Raw genomic sequence first — 23,319 nt, 5'->3', positions numbered from 1 at the left:
TTCATATACTCTGTTAACTTCTATTCATTGTATGAATATATCAAAACTAAATCTATTACTTTTGAAAAACCACAGAACTTGCAGTTGCAAAATATTGGGCATAATTATTAAACAAATTATTGTATAAGTCTCTAAATGCAGTGAGAGTTCTAACTACCATCTGAATCATCTAACTATTCAAAAGTGAAGGCCATGCAAAGGTTAAGAACCCTAAGAAATATTTGCTATTGATTAATAATAAAGTCACTCACTATATTCTTCAAATCTAAAGCAATTCAAGCTGGGGTCTGGCAAGTGGATTTAGCTGAAGAAACTACATCAAAATAATCCTTTTTAAAAAAGATTTATTTATTTCAAAGACAGAGTTACAGAGAGAGAAAGAGAAAGAATGAGATTTTTCATCTGCTGGTTCATTCCCCAAATGTCCCCAACAGGCAGAGCTGAGCCCATCTGAAGCCAGAAGCCAGAAGCCTCCTCCGAGTCTCCCAGGTGAGTGCAGGGGCCCAAGCACCTTGGCCATCTTTTGCTGCTTTCCCAGGCACATTAGCAGAGAGATGGATTGGAAGTAGAGCAGCTAGGACTCCAACCGGTATTCATATGGGATGCTGGCACTGCAGGGAGGCTTTTAACCGCTATGGCTCAGAGCCGGCCCCTGGAATAGTCCTTAAGGAAAGTCACTAATAGAAAAGGATAGACAGAATAATGAATACTCCTGAACAATAATCATTATGAGATTGATTTATTTTAAAGTCTATTTCTTCATAAAAGAACTATAGAAATGCTCCAAAATAATCTTAAATGATGCTTTCAAATTTAGCACCATTTACTCAGTGCAAAACAATCACTGAAAAAAAATTTTAATTTTAAACATGTAGAAAATATTTTACTTTTGAATTTCATTCTACTGTGCTTATTTATATGTGGGCATCAAAAATGAATGAACCCTAGCAGAAGGGCCATTTTAGAAGCCCCAATCTATTTGAATTCTAGTGTCATTCACTACAAAGCAACAAAGAAATTGCTCTAGCAGGGTGTGAAGGTTCTACTTCTGGGGTCTTCAGAAACTGAAGATACCAAAACCAAAGCAAAACAAAACCTGGCAGTGAACCTATTTTTTTTTTTTAATAAAACCAGTACTCCTGGTTACTAAGAGTCTCAGACAACAAGGCAGAGAGAGACATATCCCTAAAAGCAAATCTCATGTAAAAACAACACAGAGGTGAATCTCCAGGATAGTTGTTAAGATGTCTACATCACATGGAATGTCTGGGATAAAATCTCTGCTTCCCTTCTGATTGCAGCTTCCTGCTAATGTACCCTGTGAAAAGCAGCCAGTGGTATCTCAAGTAGTTGGGTCCCTGCCACCCAAGTGGGAGACCTGGACTGAGTCCTGGGCTCCTGGCTTCGGCATGGCCCAGCCCTGGCTGTTGTCAGCATTTGGGAAGTGAACCAGGGGATGGCTCATTTAAAATATTATGTGTATGAGTGGGTTTGTGTGGGTGTGTGTCTGTCTGCCTTTGTCTTTCTCTCCTTTCAAACAAGTAAATAAATATTTTTTAAAAATACAAGTAATGTAAAAATTATTTTTGAAATGTACATTAACACTCAACCAGGAGAATAAAGGACAAATAATTAGAGAATATCTGAAAACATATGAAAGTTTAGAAGCACTGTGTTTCTACAAATGACAAAAGACCTTTTTGAGTTATACCTAAAATAAAAAATAGCAAAGAACTTAGTGCATGTTAAATACGGTATTGGTCTGCTCAGGCTGCAGTAACAAAATACTACAGACTGACTAGGTGGTTTAAACAGCACAATTCATTTCCTCATTATGGAGGCTGGAAAGTCCAGCATCAAGGTCTGGAAGAGTTCAGTTTCTGATTAGGGCTCTCTCCCCCTGGCTTTCAAAGATGGCTGCTTTCTCGCAACCTCCTCACATGGTTCGCTGCCACCTCTTCTTACAAGGCCACAGATACTGGATTAGGGCCTCACCATTATAACCTCTTTTAGCATTTATCTCCCAAAAGCTCTTTAAATTACAGTCACGTTGGTGATTAGATATTCAAGAAATGAATCTAGAGGCAGGGCAGGGAGGAAGATGGGGAAGAGGCAGACATAATTTAGTCCACAACAAATATAAAAACAACAAGTAAATCAACAAAATAATCTTGCTAAGCCCAGGATAGAGGGCAGAGGAGCTAAAAACAAAAAGCACAATCTCGCACAATACTTCCAACAATGAAAGGTTTAGCAGTTAGGTAAATGTATCAGAATTTTTAAAACATTTGTTTCATTCTCACAGAACAATCCTAAAAAATCAGGAGAGGTACCAGAAGATGTAAATAGATCTCAAAAATCTCTTCCAGCCTTGCAACAAACCAAAAAATATTCTTTTAAGTACAGATGCCTCTCTGGCTAGAAAATACCTCTTTTTCTTCACAACTGTCACTTTCTCACCCCTACTCAAGGCTAACATCACTTCAAGTTGACTTACCCTTCTAAAATGGCTTTGAGATGCTCCTGCATTCAGTGACTCCTCTAAAGTTATGAGGGTGCAAGTAGACAAAGATAGGAAGATTGAGACTCTGATTTGTTTCTTACTCAAAATTCAAGTACTTTCAATGCTAGGGATCCAGAGTTGCCTTAAACATCATAAAAAGAAGCACAAGTGGGTTGATGCCATGGCATAGTGGGCTAAGTCTCCACCTGCAGTACCAACATCCCATATGGGTGCCAGTTTGTGTCTTGGCTGTTCCTCTTCTGGTCCAGCTCTATGCTATGGCTTGGGAATGCAGTAGAAGATTGCCCACGTGCTTGGGCCCCTGCTCCCTCGTGGGAGACCCAGAAGAAGCTCTTGGCTACTGGCTTAAAGTCAGCCTAGCTTTGGCTATTGCACCATTTGGGAAGTGAACCTACAGTGGAAGACCTTGATCTCTGTCTTTCCCTCTCTCTTTCTGTAAATACCTCTCAAATAAAGAAATCTTAAAAAAAAAAAAAAAACACAAGTTATGGCAAGGGATGGAGCAGTACCATAAAACACTAACAGGAAAGATATCTTAAAAGACATCTTGAAGAAAAAAATCTAGTAAAAGAACAATGACAAAGAAATAGAAATAAATTCTAAGTAGCAAAAACCAATGAGACTTTCCAGGCTGGCTGTATAAAGGTAGGCCACATATGCTCTTTGACACTAGTAATGAAGGACTTGAATGTTATACTCAAGAATATGCTTTTGGGGCCGGCACTGTGGCATAGCAGGTAAAACCACTGTCTGCAGTGCTGGGATCCCATACAGGCGCCAGTTCGAGACCCAGCTGCTCCACCTCCACTCCAGCTCTTTTCTATGGCCTGGGAAAGGCAGTAGAAGATGGCCCAAGTCCTTGGGCCCCTGCACTCACCTGGGAGACCTGGAAGAAGCTCCTGGCTCCTGGCTTCAGATTGGCGCAGCTCTGGCCACTGCAGCCATCTGGGGAGTGAACCAGTGGATGAAAGGCCTCGCTCTCTCTATCTCAATCTGCGCCTCTCCTCTCTCTGTAACTCTGACTTTCAAATAAATAAATAAATTTTTAAAATAAAAGAATATACTTTTGATGCTTTAGGCCACAAGAAGCTACAGAAAGGTATTAAGAAGCCAAGTTATGTAATAAAAATAATGGTTAGAAAAGAGCAATCTGTCAGCAGTGATGGAACATGATACAGTATACCAGGAATTCAGTGAGCTGGCAGAGAAAACAGTGAAATACAACTGGCTCAGAACAATGTTTCCCAAGGAAAAGGAGAAAGACTCCATGATTGCATAGAGAAGTCAAAAACACAAGAAAACCACTGAAATATTCTACAGACTGGATTTTCTAGATAACTTAGGGTAATCTTTACACATTCTCTTGAGTACCAAAAAAAAATATTTAACCAACTTTGAGTAAAAAGTATGTGAGATATATTATAAATTTTTATAAAATTGTGCTTTACCTTTAAAGCAGTCTAGAAGCTAAGGCTGGTTGATATCTCCATCCTTCATCAGTGCAGAAATAATTTGATAGAATGGAAAGAGCAAAACACTTGGTGTCAAAACACTTCCCTCTTGCTCTGTAATGGACTCTTTCAAACCTCCCAAACCTGTATCTTCACCTGTAAATGAGGGTAAGGGTATCTGCCCCACCTAACTTAACCAGATTATGGAAATTAAAAACCTAAAAGTGAATGTGCTCTGTAAATAAAAAATCAATACATAAGTTAAAGATGTCTTATTAACAGAAGTACTAGCAGTAATAAAAACTAACAGGATAAAAATACTTCAATGTTACCTTGCCTTCTCATAATCATCATCATTATTATATTCTACACTGTGCTTTAGTATCTATGTGAGTAGAGTTCTAGATTGCTGTACATATTCAGCTCTAACATGGCTTTTATTTTTATTAAATGATTATTATTTATTTTTATTTATTTGAAGGCATAGAAGGGAGGGAAGGGGAGAAGAGAAGAGGAGAAATTTCCCGATAGTTCACTCCCCAAATGTCTGCAACACTGAGGGCTTGGCCAGGCTGAAGCCAGGAGCCAGGATCTTCATCTGGGTCTCCCACAAAGGTAGCAAAGACCCAAGTACTTGAGCCATCCATGTTGCATATTAATAGGAAGTGCACGTGGAACTCACACTCAGGCACTCCCATATGGGATGTGGATGTCCCAAGTAGTGGCTTAAACACTGTACCGCAACACCCGACCCTCAGATTTGGTTTTAACAGCTTTTCTGTCAACTCTGTCAGCTTTAATATTCTCAGAGTAGTTCAACTTCCCACTTCTAATTTTCTGTTTAAATCAGCAACAGACTTAAAAATCTATACACGAGACAATGAATTTACTGTTGCCCATATGACAGCCTCTGGAACTCTGATGTAAGAAAAAATGCACATATGGGGACCAGAGCACATAAAGAATACTTCTGTTTATTCTCATTTCCTGGATGTGTTTTAGAAAAGCAAAGTGTAAATATAACTCATTATGAAAGAGTAACTTAACCACTAAAGGCTCTTATTGATATAGAATTAAGCATATGGATAAATTTATATAATCTAAAAATTTTACACAAATACTTCTCATCAATTCCCCTTTGCAGTTAGCATTAATATCTAAATATTTTTAAGAGAAAAATATCTTTAAGAATGGTTTACAGACTATTTAAGAATAGTTTACAGGCATTGTGGCATTGCTAGTTAAGCCGCTGCATGAAACATCAGCACCCCATGTGAGTGCAAGCTGGAGTTCTGGCTGCTCTACTTCTGATCCAGTTCCCTGCCAATGCCCTGGGAAAGTAGTGGAAGATGGCCCAAGCTCTTGGGCTCCTGCCACCCATGAGGGAGATTCAGATGGAGTTCCTGGCTCCTGGCTTTGGGCTGGCTTAGGCCTGGCCACTTCGGCCATTTGGGGAGTGAACCAGCAGATGGAAGATCTCTCTCTCGCTCTCTCTCTCCCTCTCTCTGTAACTCTGCCTTTTGAATAAACAAGTAAATCTTTAAAAAAAAATTGACAGCAACAAAACTAGTAACAACCGATTCTTTCCTTAAGCACAATATCTCCCTGCAATACAAATGGAAATTTACTTCATCTATTATTCTGACTTAAATCACATTCTAGGACAACTTACAATAACAATGGTCCAAAACCTGCTAAATTTATACAGTATCATAAATAAAATGACCTCTAACTAGTAGAAATACTACAATATGAAAGATAATGCTCAGATTAGTAAAACAGTATATTCTAGGGCTTGTTAAGTGTAATAAAGTAGTTATAGCCAAGAACACAGAACATAATTTATCACTAAATAATTCAATTTGCAAACCTGCAAACAGGAGCCCAATATTTATTCAAAACAAAAGGCTAAAATTCATCAAAGCTGATAAGGTGTTTGGCAACATACTTTGCTATATTAAAATACCTACACCTTTTCCTCTTCTATATCTTTTTTCTGTTCCCTATATAGTCTTCTTCATTTTCAGTATTTAAGATTTTTAATTCTCTACAACTATTTTGAAGACTAGAAAATCTCCTCCCTTCCGTTATGAAGAGTCAGGAGGAGCAACAACGGAAAATCCTTTCTCTTGAAACCCATGCTCTTTCTCTTAAAACTTATTTCAACCTTTCTTTCCTACCCTCTGCCCTCCCACCACCATTCTACCCAAATATATGATAGACAGCACTGTCTACAGGATGATTTGTATTCTTTTAAAAAGTCTAAGAGATGATGACAGCAGATCATGGTAAACTGGCTCCTTTATAGTAGAAGTCAGATGTAAAGTTAATAGAAAGTTTTAAATACCTCTGAAGTACTCAGAACCAATGAGATTTTAAAGATAGCTAGATAAAATTCTTGTGATTTTTTCTAACCCATTTTCAGCACTGAGATATCTAAGCCATTCTAAAACATTCCTCAAAAAGACTACAGTTGGTTCCTTTAAAAATCTTCCTTCCTAAAAGTTTCTAAAATGACCACCTATGTAGTGGCTCAAGCCTGGGAGCCAGAAGTACCACTAAATAATATCAGCTTTCTTAATACCAAACAGAAAAACAATGGAACTAGACAAAAAGGAGAAAAAACCACAAATATCTCTATCATTCTGGTCTCTAGGAGAGGAAAATTTAAATTTGGTTTCCTCCCAACGAGCAAACAACAGGGTAAATGGTACAGAGAGCCTTCCTTTTCCTCAGATATTGGAAGATAAAGCAGGGAACAGATAGATCTCACTCTCCTACTGGGTCTGTAACCAGCCCAAGCACTTGCATAACCTAATGAAAATCATCAAAACCCTAGTGAAAAAAGGCACACAATTGAAATGCAGAGGGTTGGTTCCAGGTCTTAGCTATTGTGAATTGAGCTGCAATAAACATTAATGTGCAGATGGCTTTTTTATTTGTCAAATTAAATTCCTTTGGGTAAATCCCAAGGAGTGGGATGGCTGGGTTGTATGGTAGGGTTATGTTCAGGTTTCTGAGGAATCTCCAGACAGACTTCCATAGTGGCTTAACCAGTTTGCATTCCCACCAACAGTGGGTTAGTGTCCCTTTTTCCCCACATCCTCTCCAGCATCTGTTGTTGGTAGATTTCTGAATGTGAGCTATTCTCACCGGGGTGAGATGGAACCTCATTGTGGTTTTGATTTGCATTTCTCTGATTGCTAGTGATCTTGAACATTTTTTCATGTGTCTGTTGGCCATTTGGATTTCCTCTTTCGAAAAATGTCTATTGAGGTCCTTGGCCCATTTCTTAAGTGGGTTGTTTGTTTTGTTGTTGTGGATTTTCTTGATTTCTTTGTAGATTCTGGTTATCAATCCTTTATCTGTAGTATAGTTTGCGAATATTTTTTCCCATTCTGTTGGTTGCCTCTTCACTTTCCTGACTGTTTCTTTTGAAGTACAGAAACTTCTCAATTTGATGCAATCCCAAATGTTAATTTTGGCTTTGACTGCCTGTGCTGCTGGGGTCTTTTCCAAGAAGTCTTTGCCTGTGCCTATATCTTGCAGGGTTTCTCCAATGCTCTCTAATAATTTGATGGTTTCGGGTCGTAGATTTAAGTCTTTAATCCATGTTGAGTGAATTTTTGTGTAAGGTGATAGGTATGGACTGGATAAAGAAATTATGGGACATGTACTCCATAGAATACTATACAGCAGTAAGAAACAACAAAACCCAGTCATTTGCAACAAGATGGAGCAATCTGGAAAACATCATGCTGAGTGAATTAAGCCAGTCCCAAAGAGAAAAATACCATTTGTTTTCCCTGATCAATGACAACTGAGCGCCAAAGAGGAAACCTGTTAAGTGAAATGGACACTATAAGCAACAATGAACTGATCAGCTCCTGTCCTGACTTTAGATGTACAATGTAATACTTTATCCTTTTTAGTATTTGTTGTTGTTGTTGTTGTTCTAGTACTATTGGTTGAACTCAGTAATTAACACACAATTATTCTCAGGTGTTTAAATTTTAACTGAAAAGTGATCCCTGTTAAATCTAAGAGTGGAAAAAGAGAGGGAGGAGATGAACAATTTGGAACATGCTCAATCGGACTGGCCGCAAATGGTGGAGTTAGAAATGTGCAGGGGATTCCAACACAATCCCATCAAGGTGGCATGTACCAATGCCATCGCACTAGTCCAAGTGATCAATTTCAGCTCACAATTGATAGCTCTGATAGGTCTAAGAGTCAAAGAGATCACACAAACAAGACAAGTATCTGCTAATACTAACTGATAGAATCAAAAAGGGAGAGAAAGATCCAACATGGGAAGTGGGATACACAGCAGACTCATAGGATGGCAGATGTCCTAAACAACACTCCGGCCTCAGAATCAGCCCTCAAGGCATTCAGATCTGGCTGAAGAGCCCATGAGAGTATAGCAGGCATGGAAAGCCAAGATATCATGGAAAAAAAAAAAAAAGACCTAAATGAATGATCTCTGTGAGTGAGATCCCAGTGGAAAGAACGGGGCCATCAAAGAAGGAGGTACCCTTCTCCGAAGGGAGGAGAGAACCTCCACTTTGACTATGACCCTATCGGAATAAGACCAAAGTCAGCGAACTCTAAAGGCTTCCATAGCCCTGGCAACTCATGACTAGAGCCTAGGGAGATTACTGACGCCATGAACAGGAGTGTCAAATTGTTAAGTCAGCAACAGGAGTCACTGTGTACTTACACCCCATGTGGGATCTGTCCCTAATGTGTCGTCTAAAGCCAAGTGATGCTATGACTGGTACTGAAACAGTATTTTTATACTTTGCGTTTCTGTGTGGGCGCAGACTGATGAGGTCTTTGCTAATTATATCCTGAAGTGATCTTCTGTATATAAAGAGAATTGGAAATGAAAAAAAAAAAAAAAAACAAACAACCTGGTGTTAAAATGGAAATGGCATAGAAAATTAATTATTTTGAAAAAAAAAATTATGTAGGATCTCTGTCTTTAATGTGCTGTACATTGCTATTTAATGCTATAATTAGTAATCCAATGGTAGTTTTTTTCACTTGATGTTGCTATATGGGCAAAATGTTGAAATCTTTACCTAATATATACTAAATTGATCTTCTGTATACAAAGAGAACTGAAAATGAATCTTTACATGAATGGAAGGGGAAAGGGAGCGGGAGGGGGGAGGGTTGCGGGCGGGAGGGAAGTTATGGGAGGGGGGAAGCCATTGTAACCCACAAGCTATACTTTGGAAATTTATATTCATTAAATAAAAGTTTAATAAAAAAAAAAAAAAAAAAAAAAAAAAAGAAATGCAGAGGGGCCAGTCTTCTTATCCTTCATCCATATTAATAGCAGTCAAGATGGGAATTGCTATCTTTTATTCATGCCTATTAAGTGCAAGACCCTGCTAAGTTCTTATACACAAAATGCAAAGAATCAGTCAAATTTCAACAGGCCAGTAAAGAAAGTATTACTCATTATCTAAATATTATAGATGGAAAAAAAAAAGAGAGAGAGAGAGAGACTCAGAGAAGTTGAGTTATTCAGCCAGCCAGGGCTGAAAAGGGATTTCTGACTTTAAAGTCCACAGTGTTTTCCTGACTGTCACCTCCCTTGCTATACCAGCGAGTATAAAATAGCAAGTCAGCAAACATTAGACTTTCCTTCTGTAAGCTTTTGATAGTCCTCGTGATCTGAGCTGTATATTCTAGAAACCTAGTTAGTTCAAATATCGATCAAGTTTTCGAATGGTTACACCCTCTATGTCTTATATTTCTACATGTTAATATATTTTAGAATCACTGGACAATTTAAGCTTCAAATTTCTCTCCTGTCATAATCATTCGGCAAGACAAAAATTGACGAGGTTCATCATATTGGTTAGCTTCATAAATAGCATATTCATTTTTATGGCTAAATTCTCAAGAAAACTTTTTTGTTCAAAGACCAACACATTGGATGTTTTAATAATGAACTCAATTCTCTATATGAACAAATCCTCCAAAAGTTTTATCCTAATGCAAACATGTAAAAATTTATTTTGTAGTAAAGTAATGGTTTGTGTTTTTATACTTGATCAGTAAGTCAAATTATTAAAACTTTTAAATCAAAAAGCCCACCAATTTGTTATAACACATCTTTAAAATTCCAAAATCACAGTTCATGAATAGAGCTCCTCACACTGAAACAAACTTTAAAATGAGTTGGAATTATCTGATTTCATGTATATGAAAGAGTCTGAATCATTCATGTATTACAGGTAAATGCATCTATAGTTAAAACCATTGTTTTAAAATTACAGCCTCATTTTATCTTTCTAAGTTTTATAGATTTTTATGTACTAGAAAATCATCTGTATTAACCTTTGACAGGTTTATTCTGGGAAAGGAGATTTGTACCTGAACCATCTACTCAGAATAAAAACCATGGATGTCACTGCTTTGTACCATAACATTTTTCTCCCATTTTTCATAATAAAGTTATATATATATATATATGACATATATATATGTATGTGTATATATATATACATACATACATACACCATCTTTGGTGACTAAAAAAATCTTAAACAAATCATGCCAACTAGACCTTTTTGCTATTGGTCTAACATTTATTTCCATCTTCATTCGTGGGGCCGGCATTGTGACACAGCAGCTGAAGCTGCCACCTGTGGTGTCGGCATCCCATGTAGGCACTGTTTGGAATCCAGCTGCTCCACTTCCAATCCAGCTCTCTACTAATGTGCCTGGGAAAGCAGCAGGAAGACAATCCAAGCAATTGGGCCCATGCAACCACCTGGGAGATCTAGATAAAGCTCCTGGTTCCTGGCTTTGGCTGGCCCAGCCCCAGCTGTTGTAGTCATTTGGGGGTTAAATCAGTGGATGGAAGATCTCTCTCTTTCTCCGTAATTCTTTCAAATAAATAAATAATTTTCTTTTTAAAAAAAGGCCTCATTCACAATAAAGAAAAAATGCTCACACCCAATCTCTTTCTACCATATTAAAAATAGGTCTAGGGCCGGCACTGTGGGGTAGCAGGTAAAACCACTGCCTGGAGTGCTGGCATCCCATATGGGCACAAGTTTGAGTCCCAGCTGCTACACTTCCAATCCAGCTCTCTGATATGGCCTGGGAAAGCAGTAGAAGATGGCCCAAACCTTTGGGCCCTTACACCTACATGGGAGACCTGGAAGAAGCTCCTGTCTCCTGGCTTTGGATCAGCTCAGCTCCAGCTGTTGCGGCCAATTGCAGAGTGAACCAGTAAATGGAAGAGCTCTCTCTCTCTCTCTCTCTGCCTCTCCTCTCTCTGTGTAACTCTGACTTTCAAATAAATAAATAAATCTTTAAAAAAAAAAAAAAAAGAAAAGGAAAATAGGTCTAACTATGCCACAAGTCTAAATATTTACCTTTATTTACATGCCTTTTCCTTCTATTTTATATTTTATTATTTTATTTTATTTTTTGGTAAAGATTTATTTACCTAAAAGGCAGAGTTACAAAGACAGAAATCTTCCATCCATTGGTTCTCTCACCAAATGGCTGTAACAGGCAGGGTTGGGTAAGGCCAAAGCCCGGAGCCAGGAACTCCATCGAGGTCTCCCATGTGGTGGCAGGGGCCTAATCACTTGGGCCATCTTACCCTGGTTTCCCAGGGACATTAGCAGGGAGCCAGATATAAAATAGAACAGCCAGGACTTGAACCAGTGCTCATATGGGTTGCTATGTTGCAGGCAGCAACTAAACCCGCTGAACCCACATTTTAGCTCCTAAAACAAATCATGGATAGCAAAACTTTTTCTGTACAAGGTCAGGTAGTAAATATTCCATGCTAGGTCTTTAGTTGCAACAGGGTCTTTGTTGCAACTATTCTGTGGCAGGAACACAAAAACAGCCACAGACAACACACACCGGGAAAGGTATGACAGATGTGGTTGGCACCCTACAGCCCACAGCCATAGTGCATGGATCCCTGGACCAATCATGGGGAAAACCTAAAAACTGGGTTCCCAGTTGTACCGAGTTTAGATTGTTTCAGCATTGAAAAGAAATAATCTTAACCCACAGAGTGCTAAATACAACAGTCCACCAAAATTTGATTCTACTTTTCCAGATAGTCACACAGTTTACAGTATAATGAGACAAACAAGGACTCACTCTAACTGGGTCAGGCTTTCTAAACTGTCTATTGCCAATCTGACTCACCTTCTTTCCTCAACTCACCTCAGTTCCTCAAGATGCTATATATATTTTTTGTCCCAGGAAGATCAAAGTATCACCATCTCTTCTCTATATAGAAAGTGAATGTTGGGCAGGCGCCGTGGCTCAATAGGCTAATCCTCCGCCTGCGGCGCCGGCACACGGGGTTCTAGTCCCTGTTGGTGTGCCGGATTCTGTCCCGGTTGCCCCTCTTCCAGGCCAGCTCTCTGCTGTGGCCCGGGAGTGCAGTGGAGGATGGCCCAAGTCCACAACATGCTGGCTGTGGCGGCCATTGGAGGGTGAACCAACGGCAAAGGAAGACCTTTCTCTCTGTCTCTCTCTCTCACTGTCCACTTTGCCTGTCCAAAAAAAAAAAAAGTGAATGTTATTTCCCCCTACCTTTATGACTAGGGTTGGGAGGTGACTTTATTCCCAATCCCCTTCTTCCTTGCTGTCTTCCACTTTATGAGCTGGACAAGCTATATGCTCACTTTCTCACCTTCCCTGCAGCATAGCATAGCCATACAATACAGTTCAGGACAATAAATGCCCGATGACAGACTGCTGGGGGCAGGGTGCTCTGAGGAAGTATTTGTGTATTTTAAAAAAGAGAAGGAGTGGCCACTGCCAGAAATCTTCGCCCTGTTCTTCCTGTCTTAATGCAAATGTGAAGCTCAGAACTAGAGCAATCATGAGGCAAAACTAAGAGAACTGTACGGATGCTGGCACTCTAGAATTTTATGGTACTGAATCAATGCCCGAGGCCATCTATCTGCAGAGCTTTTGTTATGTGAGAAAAAACAGACTCTGTAAATTGATGTTTTGTTGCAAATAAAAGCCTTCCTAACTCATCTCTTCTTGAAAGTGCTAGGGACAGTTTGCTGTTGAGTTCTGACTAAACAATGTTCCTTAAAACTTAGAGAGAAAAGTAGCAGAAAGAAAAATACAGTCTAGCCTGAGGGCTGACATCCTAGGTAATAAAGTCAAAGTGGGCAAAGAGAGAGAGAAAAAAGAAGATCTTTAATTATTTATCCAAATGCTGAGATATAAAAACAAAATAACTGAAAAGCTTTAGAAATATGGAGTCAATAAGCCTTATTAACGTTCTACTCAACAAATCAAGTCTGAGAATTACGATTAATTTCCTGTCAAATACTCCTACTGTTTGAAAACAGAAATTCACAATTCACTTTCTATATAGTCTTGTTTTTGAACCTAATTAATTTATCTTTATGCTTCTGTCTAAGTATTCACAAAATATAGTTTTTGTCAGTTTATGACCAGTTTGATACTTGTAGAATATTTTAAGTAATTATTAATAGTCAAGTTAATGGTGACACTGCCAGTAAGGACAACGATTCTTTCAAGCATTCACATGCTGATTTAGCTGGCAGAACCAACTCTTTTAACATTAGGGACAGTCATTTCTTTATCAATGCAACTACATAAAACACCCAAAGGTAAGTCATTCTACCCATTCAAAAGGAATGGCTGAAGTAAGCTTATTTCAATTCACAGACCCCTTCAAGTACAACTTTTAAGTTAAAATATCTGTTTCCAATTGACATTCTTACAAACAATGCAATATGTACATATATACACACACCCCTCTGCCTCTAGCTCTAAACCCAACAACTTGTCCCATGAGAATGGTTTGGGGGTTTTGTTCTACAATATAAACTCTTATCAATTACCACATCTATACATAACAAAGGATTTATTTTTTATTTCAGAGCAGAATTCCTTAGGATTGTCAAAGCTTTAGCTAGGAACAATACCAAATACAAGGAGGGTTCAGGCTCAATCACAGTAGTGAAACAAAATTTAATAAAGTTCCCACACTACATTTTAATGTTCAATTTCTTATTGTCTTTTTTAGTTGACAAATATGTGCTTCACAGCATAATAGCAGCAGCTGAACAGCTGGATGGCCTTATCAAGCACAAAGGAAGCAATGGCACATGCTGTGAAGTGCCATTCTGATTGCCTGGAAATGGCAACACATGCAGATTTATTCCCCGTTATAAATTAGAACAATTATTTCTCTGGAGTTTACATTTTCTTCATGAAAGAGTCAAAAACTTTCTGCACATTAAGAAAGAGGACTTTCAAAAAGGATATCTTCCCTTTCTTTGATGATCAGTTCATTCTGTTCTTCTAACTGCCGTATCTTCTTCTCAAATGTTTCCTGCTCAGCTTTCAGTCGTTCTTCTGTTACTTCCTTTTCTTCACTTACTCTGAAAGGGATACAAAAATGAACCTAAAAACACCTAAGCAAATAAAATTAAATATATGCCTACAGCCACAGTTTACCAAAACTGTATTTCCTCCAAAGGCAAGTGAAATTCTTCAGGAATACTCTAAATTTGTTTTTGTTTTGTTTAAGGCAATGTTCCTCACCTTTGTAACAAAACATGTATGCGATTTTGACATCAAGAATGTTCCTAATTATCAGAAACATAAAATACGGAAACTCCTATGTAGGAATTATAATTGAGAGTAAAAAAATATTCCAATGTATATAGCACAGGTTTCATTTTTTCATTATCAAAACTGGCAAATAAATGTTTTGATTTAGATACTTTTCCTACTTTTATTTAAATCCTGTCAGTGAAACACACAACACATATATTAAATATTTTACTAAATACACACAGCCAATTTTACTTTTTTCAGGTACTGATAATCTGCATTCCTAAGTAGCATATAGATAACTAGACTAAAAATGACATTAATGTAAAAAATGAAAGTTTGGACTACATTTATTATTAATCCAAAAATGATGACAAAATTGAAAATACTGATCTCCCAAATTTGTATCAATAATGTTTAACTCTGAAAGTATTCTAATTGCATGATTTAATCAAAACTAAAAGGGATGCTTTCTGACAAAAGCACAAAAAAAGAAAGCTTTTAAGAAAAACACAAATTTCAGCAATAAAATTCATTTATTATTTCCATTTGGAAGGCAGAGAGAAAGAGAGAGAGAGAGAGAGAGAGATTTTCTATCTGCTGATTCACTAGAGAAAGAGAAAGAGAAGAAAAGAGAACTTTCATCTGCTCATTCACTTTCCAAAGGCACATAAAAGCAAGGGCTGGGCCAGGAAGAAGCCAGGAATCCAAAACTACATCCAGATTGCCCATGTGAGTGGCTGGGAAATCAAAGGCTGCCTCCCAGGATGCATATTAGCAGGAAGTTAGATCAGAAGTGGAGGAATCAGAATTGGAACTAGGCACTCCAATGTAGGACACAGCACCCGAATTAGCAATTTCATGCTACACCAAAGGCCCATCCCACTAAGTTTATAAACACTGAAGCATGTATTCAGATATCCCTAATCTTCATGCTACTTGGCACCACAGAAGTTAACCCTGCATTTCTCTGTTGCTGGTACTTATTCCTCCAAAAATGGTACAACACATTTATCCTACAAGATGACACAGGGAGAGGAGTTAAATAAAATCTAAATGGAATACAAAACTTTTCTTTAAGCTACTAAATATACTTCCTTCCAAACCCCTACTATATCAGAGCAACTTCCAAATAATATGAATCCCATAGGCTTTTCTTTCTTGCTTGTTTTCTGGTATATTACAACCAATGAAATAAATAAATGAAAATCAGAATTTTTAGCATTCAAGAGTTCACTGCATCTTGTCTTTACAATAATTTCTGTGAAAGCACATGGCACACAGCACTTCTCAAAAAACAGGCTTACTTACCGGCGCCGTGGCTCAACAGGTTAATCCTCCACCTTGCGGCGCCGGCACACCAGGTTCTAGTCCTGGTCGGGGCACCGATCCTGTCCCGGTTGCCCCTCTTCCAGGCCAGCTCTCTGCTGTGGCCAGGGAGTGCAGTGGAGGATGGCCCAAGTCCTTGGGCCCTGCACCCCAAGGGAGACCAGGAGAAGCACCTGGCTCCTGCCATCGGATTAGCGCGGTGCACCGGCCGCAGTGCACCAGCCGCGGCGGCCATTGGAGAGTGAACCAACGGCAAAAGGAAGACCTTTCTCTCTGTCTCTCTCTCACTGTCCACTCTGCCTGTCAAAAAAATAAATAAATAAATAAATAAATAAAAACAGGCTTACTTCTTGTTTATCCTGGCTTCCAAGTCAATTCCCAATCCATATTATGTATGTTCAGCGTACTAGGCCCAGGAATGGGACCCAGATCCTTCTTTTTAAGAGGGTAATCTCTAAGACTGATATATATATATATACAAGGAATACAAACAACCAAACACAAATACACATATGAATGGGATTTATTCTCTGTTACCAGGTTATTATGTCTTTCTTGCTTGTGGCTACTCTAAAGCACACGTGTAGGGCAAGCATTGAGGCATAGTGGGTAAAGCTGTTGAGACTCCAGTATCTCATATGGGTACCAATTTGAGTCATGGCTGCTCCACTTCCAATCCAGAACCCTGTTAATGGACTGGAAAAACATCAGAGTATGGTCCAAGTCCTTGGGCCCCTGCATCCACGTGGGAGATCAAGATGAAACTCCTGGCTCCTGAATTCAGTCTGGCTCAGCACTGGCCATCGTGGCCAGCTGAGGAGTGAACCAGCAGATGGAAGATCCATCTCTGCCTCTTCTCTCTCTCTCTCTATTTCTGCCTTTCAAATAAATAAACAAACAAATCTTTTCAAAATTAAAAAAAAAATACAAAGCATGTGCTAACTCACATCCTTCTTAGTAACTTTGGCATCAGAACTCTCATTCATAAAGGGAAAGCCAGGACTAAACATTTCTAAAAATTTCTTCAAGCTGTAAGTCTAGAATTTCTTTGACCACATTATAAATATCACGGTATCACACATATGCCATTAAGAATATGGAAAGCATTTATAAAGAAATTACCAAAGATTTGGTCAGGGCATGAGGCATATAGCAGTATAATCAAGGCAAAAGCTATGTTCCCAGGAAGAAGAAAAATAGATAAAAGAAATATTAAAAAGTATAAAGATATAAAAATTGGAATGATAATAGATAAATGTGAAACAAACGAAGTTGTGAAACTTCAGGATTCTGCATAAAGTAAAGATGAAATAAATGATGCTATGGACTGTGAGGGAAGAATAAACACTGTCAAGGTGGGAAAATAGGTAGTAAAATCTTTCCCTGTTTAGTAAAATCTTGAAGATATGACTGAAGAGGGAAATCTGTAAGTGGATAGAGGACTCTTGTTTTCATTTACTTATTTAAAATAATTTACTGAATGCCTACTGTAGGAAAATAATAATCACACCAAATTTATTCACTATAGGGTACCCTAAAGGGGCTCAAAAGACATTTTCTGTAGTTTCAATCTGACTCAAAAAAGTCATGAAAATGAAGAATGCACCTGAGATTTGTTTGCTTACCAAGAAATGCTCCAGGACTACCAAAAGCAGTTACATAAAAGCAGAACACCAAATTCACCTCAACATAAATATAGAGATTATTTCTCAAGCCTGGCTGGAGCAGAAAAAAACAGGTGCACATCAACATTTACTCACTCGCCTTGGTGGTCTTGAGGAAATCCAAGAAAACCTCTGGGGAATCAGTGAGGGCAAAAATGTTGGTACAAGTAAATTCATAAGGCCAGAGTCTGCAATGGGCTTTATTCAAAACATAAAGTGCTCCACCCTAAATTTACTTTCTAAATTTAGTTTCTGGGATATGTTTGAAATATTTGTTGCTACATTATTAAGCAGGTCTTTAATAAAGGTATTTCTTTTATGCTGCTAATTAGACCATCCTTTAGTAACTATTATGCTCTGGAAGGCTATAAAATTAACAAGTTATATATATTTTTTTTATTTTATTTATTTGACAGGTAGAGTTATAGACAGTGAGAGAGACAGACAGAGAGAAAGGTCTTCCTTCTGTTGTTGGTTCACTCCCCAAATGGCCACCACGGCCAGTGCTGCACTGATCCGAAGCCAGGAGCCAGGTGCTTCTTCTCGGTCTCCCATACAGGTACAGGAGCCCAAGCACTTGGGCCATCCTCGACTGCCCTCCTGGGCCACAGCAGAGAGCTGGACTGGAAGAGGAGCAACTGGGACTAGAACCCGGTGCCCATATGGGATGCCAGCACTACAGATAGAGGATTAACCAAGTGAGCCATGGAGGCAACCCCAACAAGTTATATTAAGAACAGAGAGCGGGACCAGCTCTGTGGCCTAGTGAGTAAAGCCACTGCCTGTAGTGCCGGCATCCCATATGGGCCCTGGTTTGAGTTCCAGCAGCTCCACTTCCCATCTAGCTCTCTGCTATGGTCTGGGAAAGCAATAGAAGATGGACCAAATGCTTGGGCCCCTGTACCCGTGTGGGAGACCCAGAAGAAGCTCCTGGCTCTGGCTTCAGATCAGAGCAATTCCGGCCATTGTGGCCAATTAAGGAGTGAACCTGCAGATGGAAGAACTCTCTCTCTTTCTGCCTCTCCTTTTCTCTCTCTGTAACTCTGACTTTCAAGTAAATAAATAAATCTATTAAAAAAAAAAAAAAAGAGCAGCACTCTTCATTAGGCCTATCGAAAGATACACATGGCTTCCATGTGGTAACTTAGCATAGTTAATATGAGTAAGATTATTAATGCAGACTTTAAATGCAGAAGTATCTGCCAATAAAGCAAACTCAAGATTTGACATTCACTGTTATACCCATCTTATTGTTTAATTTATGTTCAATCATATTTCTAGTAAATTATATATACAAAAATATTATTAAGAATTAGGCATACTGACTTTCTTCAAAGTCTTATGTTTTAGCTTAAACATCCCTACACATTTTGAAATTTCTTCATAAAATTGTCTTACCTGTTTTAATGCAAAATGTTTTCCCACTTATTCTATACTTTTTAGAAAAATTAATATTCTAGAGGGGCCAGCACTGTGGTGCGGTTGGTTAACATCCTGGCCTGAAGTGCAGGCATCCCATATGGGTGCCGGTTCTAGTCCCGGCCGCTCCACTTCCAATCCAGCTCTATGCTATGGCCTGGGATAGCAGTAGAAGATGGCCCAAGTCCTTGGGCCCCTGCACCTGTGTGGGGGACCCAGAAGAAGCTCCTGGCTCCTGGCTTCAGATCGGTGCAGTTCCGGCCATTGCGGCCAATTGGGGAGTGAACCAGCAGATGGAAGACCTCTTCTCTTTCTCTCTCTCTCTCTCTCTCTCTCTCTCTGCCTCTCCTCTCTCTGTGTAACTCTGACTCTCAAATAAATAAATAAATCTTTTAAAAAAAGAAAAATTTAATATTCTAGAATAAGATTTTTTTTTTTTAAGATATATTTACTGGCCGGCGCTGTGGCTTAACAGACTAATCCTCCGCCTTGCGGCGCCGGCACACGGGGTTCTAGTCCCAGTTGGGGTGCTGGATTCTATCCTAGTTGCCCCTCTTCCAGGCCAGCTCTCTGCTATGGCCCGGGAAGGCAGTGGAGGATGGTCCAAGTCCTTGGGCCCTGCACCCGCATGGGAGACCAGGAGAAGCACCTGGCTCCTGGCTTTGGATGAGCACGATGCGCCGGCCGCAGCGGCCATTGGAGGGTGAACCAACGGCAAAAAGGAAGACCTTTCTCTCTGTCTCTCTCTCTCACTATCCACTCTGCCTGTCAAAATAATAATAATAATAATAATAATAAGTTAAAAAGAAATAAACTCCACCTACACATAAGTAATGGATGTGGGGGGTGATGGGGGAAGGAGGATAGAATGTTAAAGAGGGATCTTATCAGCAGTTTAAAAAATTGTTTTCACATCTGTGTAATTTCAAATAAATTAAAATTCAATGGAAAGTTATTCTACCAAATGAATAAAGATGCAATCTTTCTGGTGTCTGCAAGAACTAACACAAAATATCATTCAACTATAACCAGTTACCTTTATCATATCTTGAGTTAATCAAATAATTTAAATGCTACCAGAAAAAATTCATTAGAACATGACAAAATTGATCATCTTTTCCATAAATGCTCAGGAAAAGCAGATCAGCACATAGTAAACAATCGATGATTATTTTTCAATCAAAACCTGAAAATTAATATGTTAGGAATAAACACTTAGTTATAAAGCATTAACTTGAAAAGACTCAATTCACAAAGGTCATAATTCAAGCCAGTTCCAATTTTGAGGCATCAACCTAAATAAGTAGCATTAACAAGATTCCTGAGAACTTCTGCTCTTCACCCTTCCCTTTCTAGCCTAGCTCAGTGATGCTCCCTTTCTTCTATTCATTTCCTAAGAAATCTGAATTCGGTACAACAGGTACTAACCACGATAGAAATTAATCAGCATGTACTTGTATAAGCACCTGTGTAAAAAAAATTAATATGAAAACCACCTGAGAAGTGACTGAATAGTTCTAGCATGTCTGCCTATCACATAAATCCACAGTTACAGCTTTTTAACTTTTCCTAAGAAAAATTCTGAGTAGATGCTGTAAAATCAGGGGAGATTATCCATATTCATAAAAGTGTATACATGTTTCCAGATGTCATGCAGAAGAAAAATCATTGCTGCAAAAAAACTAACTTCTTTTGGGATGTAGGGTCCAATCAGAACTATAAGGGGGCAGGTGTTTGGCCTAGCAGTTACGATGTCTGTCACTTGGGATACCTGCCTACCATGTTAGGGCGTCTAGGTTCGAGTCCTGGCTCAGTTCCTGATTCCAGCTTTCTGCTGATGCACACCCTGGGAGCCAGTGGTGATGACTTAAGTACTTGGGTACCTGTTACCCATGTGGAAGACCTGGAAGGAGGTTCCTGGCATCTGGCTTTGCCCTGGACCAGCCCTGGCTACTGTAACCATTTGGGGAGTGGACTAGTAGATGCGACAGCTCTGTGTCAGCCTCTTCCTTTCAAATAAATAATTTTTTAAAAGGAATTAGAGGGGCCGGCACCGTGGCTCATTTGGTTAATCCTCCACCTGCAGCGCCGGCATCCCATATGGGCCTCAGGTTCTAGTCCCAGTGGCTTCTCTTCCAGTCCAGCTCTCTGCTGTGGCCCAGGAAGGCAGTGGAGGGTGGCCCAAGTGCTTGGGCTCCTGTACCTGCATGGGAAACTGGGAGGAAGCACCTGGCCCTTGGCTTCGATCAGCTCAGCTCCAGCCGTAGTGACCATTTGAGGAGTGAACCAATGGAAGCAAGATCTTTCTATCTGTCTCTCTCTCTCACTGCCTATAACTCTACCTGTAAAATAAAATAAAATAAAATAAAATAAAAGGAATTAGAAGAGGGGCTGGTGTTGTGGCGCAGCAGGTTAACACCCTGGCCTGAAGTGCCAGCATCCCATTTGGGTGCTGGTTCAAGACCCAGCTGCTCCACTTCCAATCCAGCTCTCTGATATGGCCTGGGAAAGCAGCAGAAGATGGCCCAAGTCCTTGGGCCCCTGCATCCACGTGGGAGACCTGGAAGAAGCTCCTGTCTCCTGGCTTCTGATCGGCGCAGCTCCAGCTGTTGTGGCCAATTGAGGAGTGGAACCATTGGATAGAAGACCTTTTTTCTCTGCCTCTCCGCTCTCTGTTTAACTCTGACTTTCAAATTAAACAAATAAATCTTTTCTTAAAAAAATGAATTAGAAGAAAGACTGCAGAGATCACCAATTACCCAAAAGGTATTCTTTGACTCATAAAGGTCAGAATAGACCATCTTAAAATGAATTGTGACCTACAAACTATTCTACATTGTCAAACTCCATTAAAATTCAGAAAAGGCCTTTCTACCTAAAGCAAGTTAAAGCTTCCTTACATTTTCTTGAAATTTTCTATGTAATCCATTACAATGACTGGTGTATACCACATTCCTCACCCTGGAGGGAAAAATCCATACAGGCTTCTAATGGGTAGATGAAGAAAACAGTCACTGAAAACTTAAATCCAAACTGTCCTATTGTACTTCAATGTACATTTAATTTTGACAAAAACGTTAAGATCAGTTTTTTAAAAAAGGACCAGAATAAATATAAAATAATGATGTGCTCATTTTACAATGGGAAATTAATGGTGCTACACTTTCTATTTTTCTTCTGAGAAATGTCAAGTAGAAATAGCAAATTGTCCTCTGGGAAAAATCAGAGTATCTGAGCCTAAAAAAGAATACTGTCCTCAAATGAAGTCGGTGCACAAGTTATTCATTGGGGAACAATGCATTACCTGACAGTATGGGCATTGGACATGAAATAGTGAAAGGGTTTTTTAAAGGCTTCTTGGAACATGGCTCATATACATCAGAAACTGCAATTGTGGCCAAGATCACTTTAAAACATTAAAACTTGTTCTGCCTTTAAAAACCATGTACATAGTACAATCTATGCACTAGTCTAAGGTATCCCTCCCCATTAAAAAAAAAAAAAAACCCTCAGTAAAAAAATGCAAATCGAAACATAGAGAACTGTCACTATCTTTCAGCACAACCTACAATATTTTGTAAAGCCATCCATTCTTCAAATCCTCATAAATGACACTGCTTTTCTCATCTATGCAAGCAATTCATTAATTTTACTGTAAAAGACTTTCTAAGGTCACTTAATTCAGCAAACTGCAACAAAAAGAATTCTCTCTCCTAATACCATCTAGATGGATCAATCAATATTCCACTTACTCCTTCTGCAAATGCAAATCAATACTGGACACCTCAGGGAAACCCCTTCATTTACTTGAAACCCATGTATCAACTCATCCTTTAGCACTCTCTTCTACAAGCTAAATAACTTGCAATACCTCTAATTTATCTTTGTGGTATCTAGTCTCCATTAGCCTGTAAATTCTCACTCACATTTGTACCCCATTCTTTTATTAGTACAGTTAAGACAAATAAAAAGTTTTCTGAGCATGTACAGATTATTAATAACTCATACCAGGCTTATCTGTTTATCTTCTTGCCTAACAGCATGACTTTGAGGTCTCATATTCAAGTTACATTTAACTGTGGGCTGCGGTCTCTCTCATTTTTTTTATATACTGGGCCTAATCAGCAAGTCTTACTTTAACATAAATTTCTAATTTGTTTTCCCTTTGGTACATAATATCTTCTATTCCTCACTGTTGTCTTTTACACTGTCTGAATCAATCTGTTTTTCCAACCTACTATACCAATCCTAAATTTCATTTATATATTCTACTCACATCTGTTTTCATTTAGAACTATCCATAAATCTTACAGGCATCATTTTGATT

The 23,319-nt window shown here is 38.9% G+C and overlaps 1 protein-coding gene across 2 annotated transcripts in view; it reads right to left on the bottom strand.

Moving 5' to 3' along the window:
* Positions 1–23,319, bottom strand: part of KIAA1328 (KIAA1328 ortholog) — a 345,762-nt gene that overhangs the window by 288,177 nt on the left and 34,266 nt on the right. For both annotated transcript variants that reach the window (XM_062201575.1, XM_062201577.1), the window contains exon 5: positions 14,290–14,405. In XM_062201575.1, coding sequence (XP_062057559.1) covers positions 14,290–14,405 — 116 coding nt within the window. The remainder of the gene's footprint in view (positions 1–14,289; positions 14,406–23,319) is intronic.

The sequence above is a fragment of the Lepus europaeus genome, chromosome 9, assembly GCF_033115175.1.
Source record: "Lepus europaeus isolate LE1 chromosome 9, mLepTim1.pri, whole genome shotgun sequence".
NCBI classification, from domain to species: Eukaryota; Metazoa; Chordata; class Mammalia; order Lagomorpha; family Leporidae; genus Lepus; species Lepus europaeus.
This window is presented reverse-complemented; position numbering and strand designations above follow the sequence as displayed.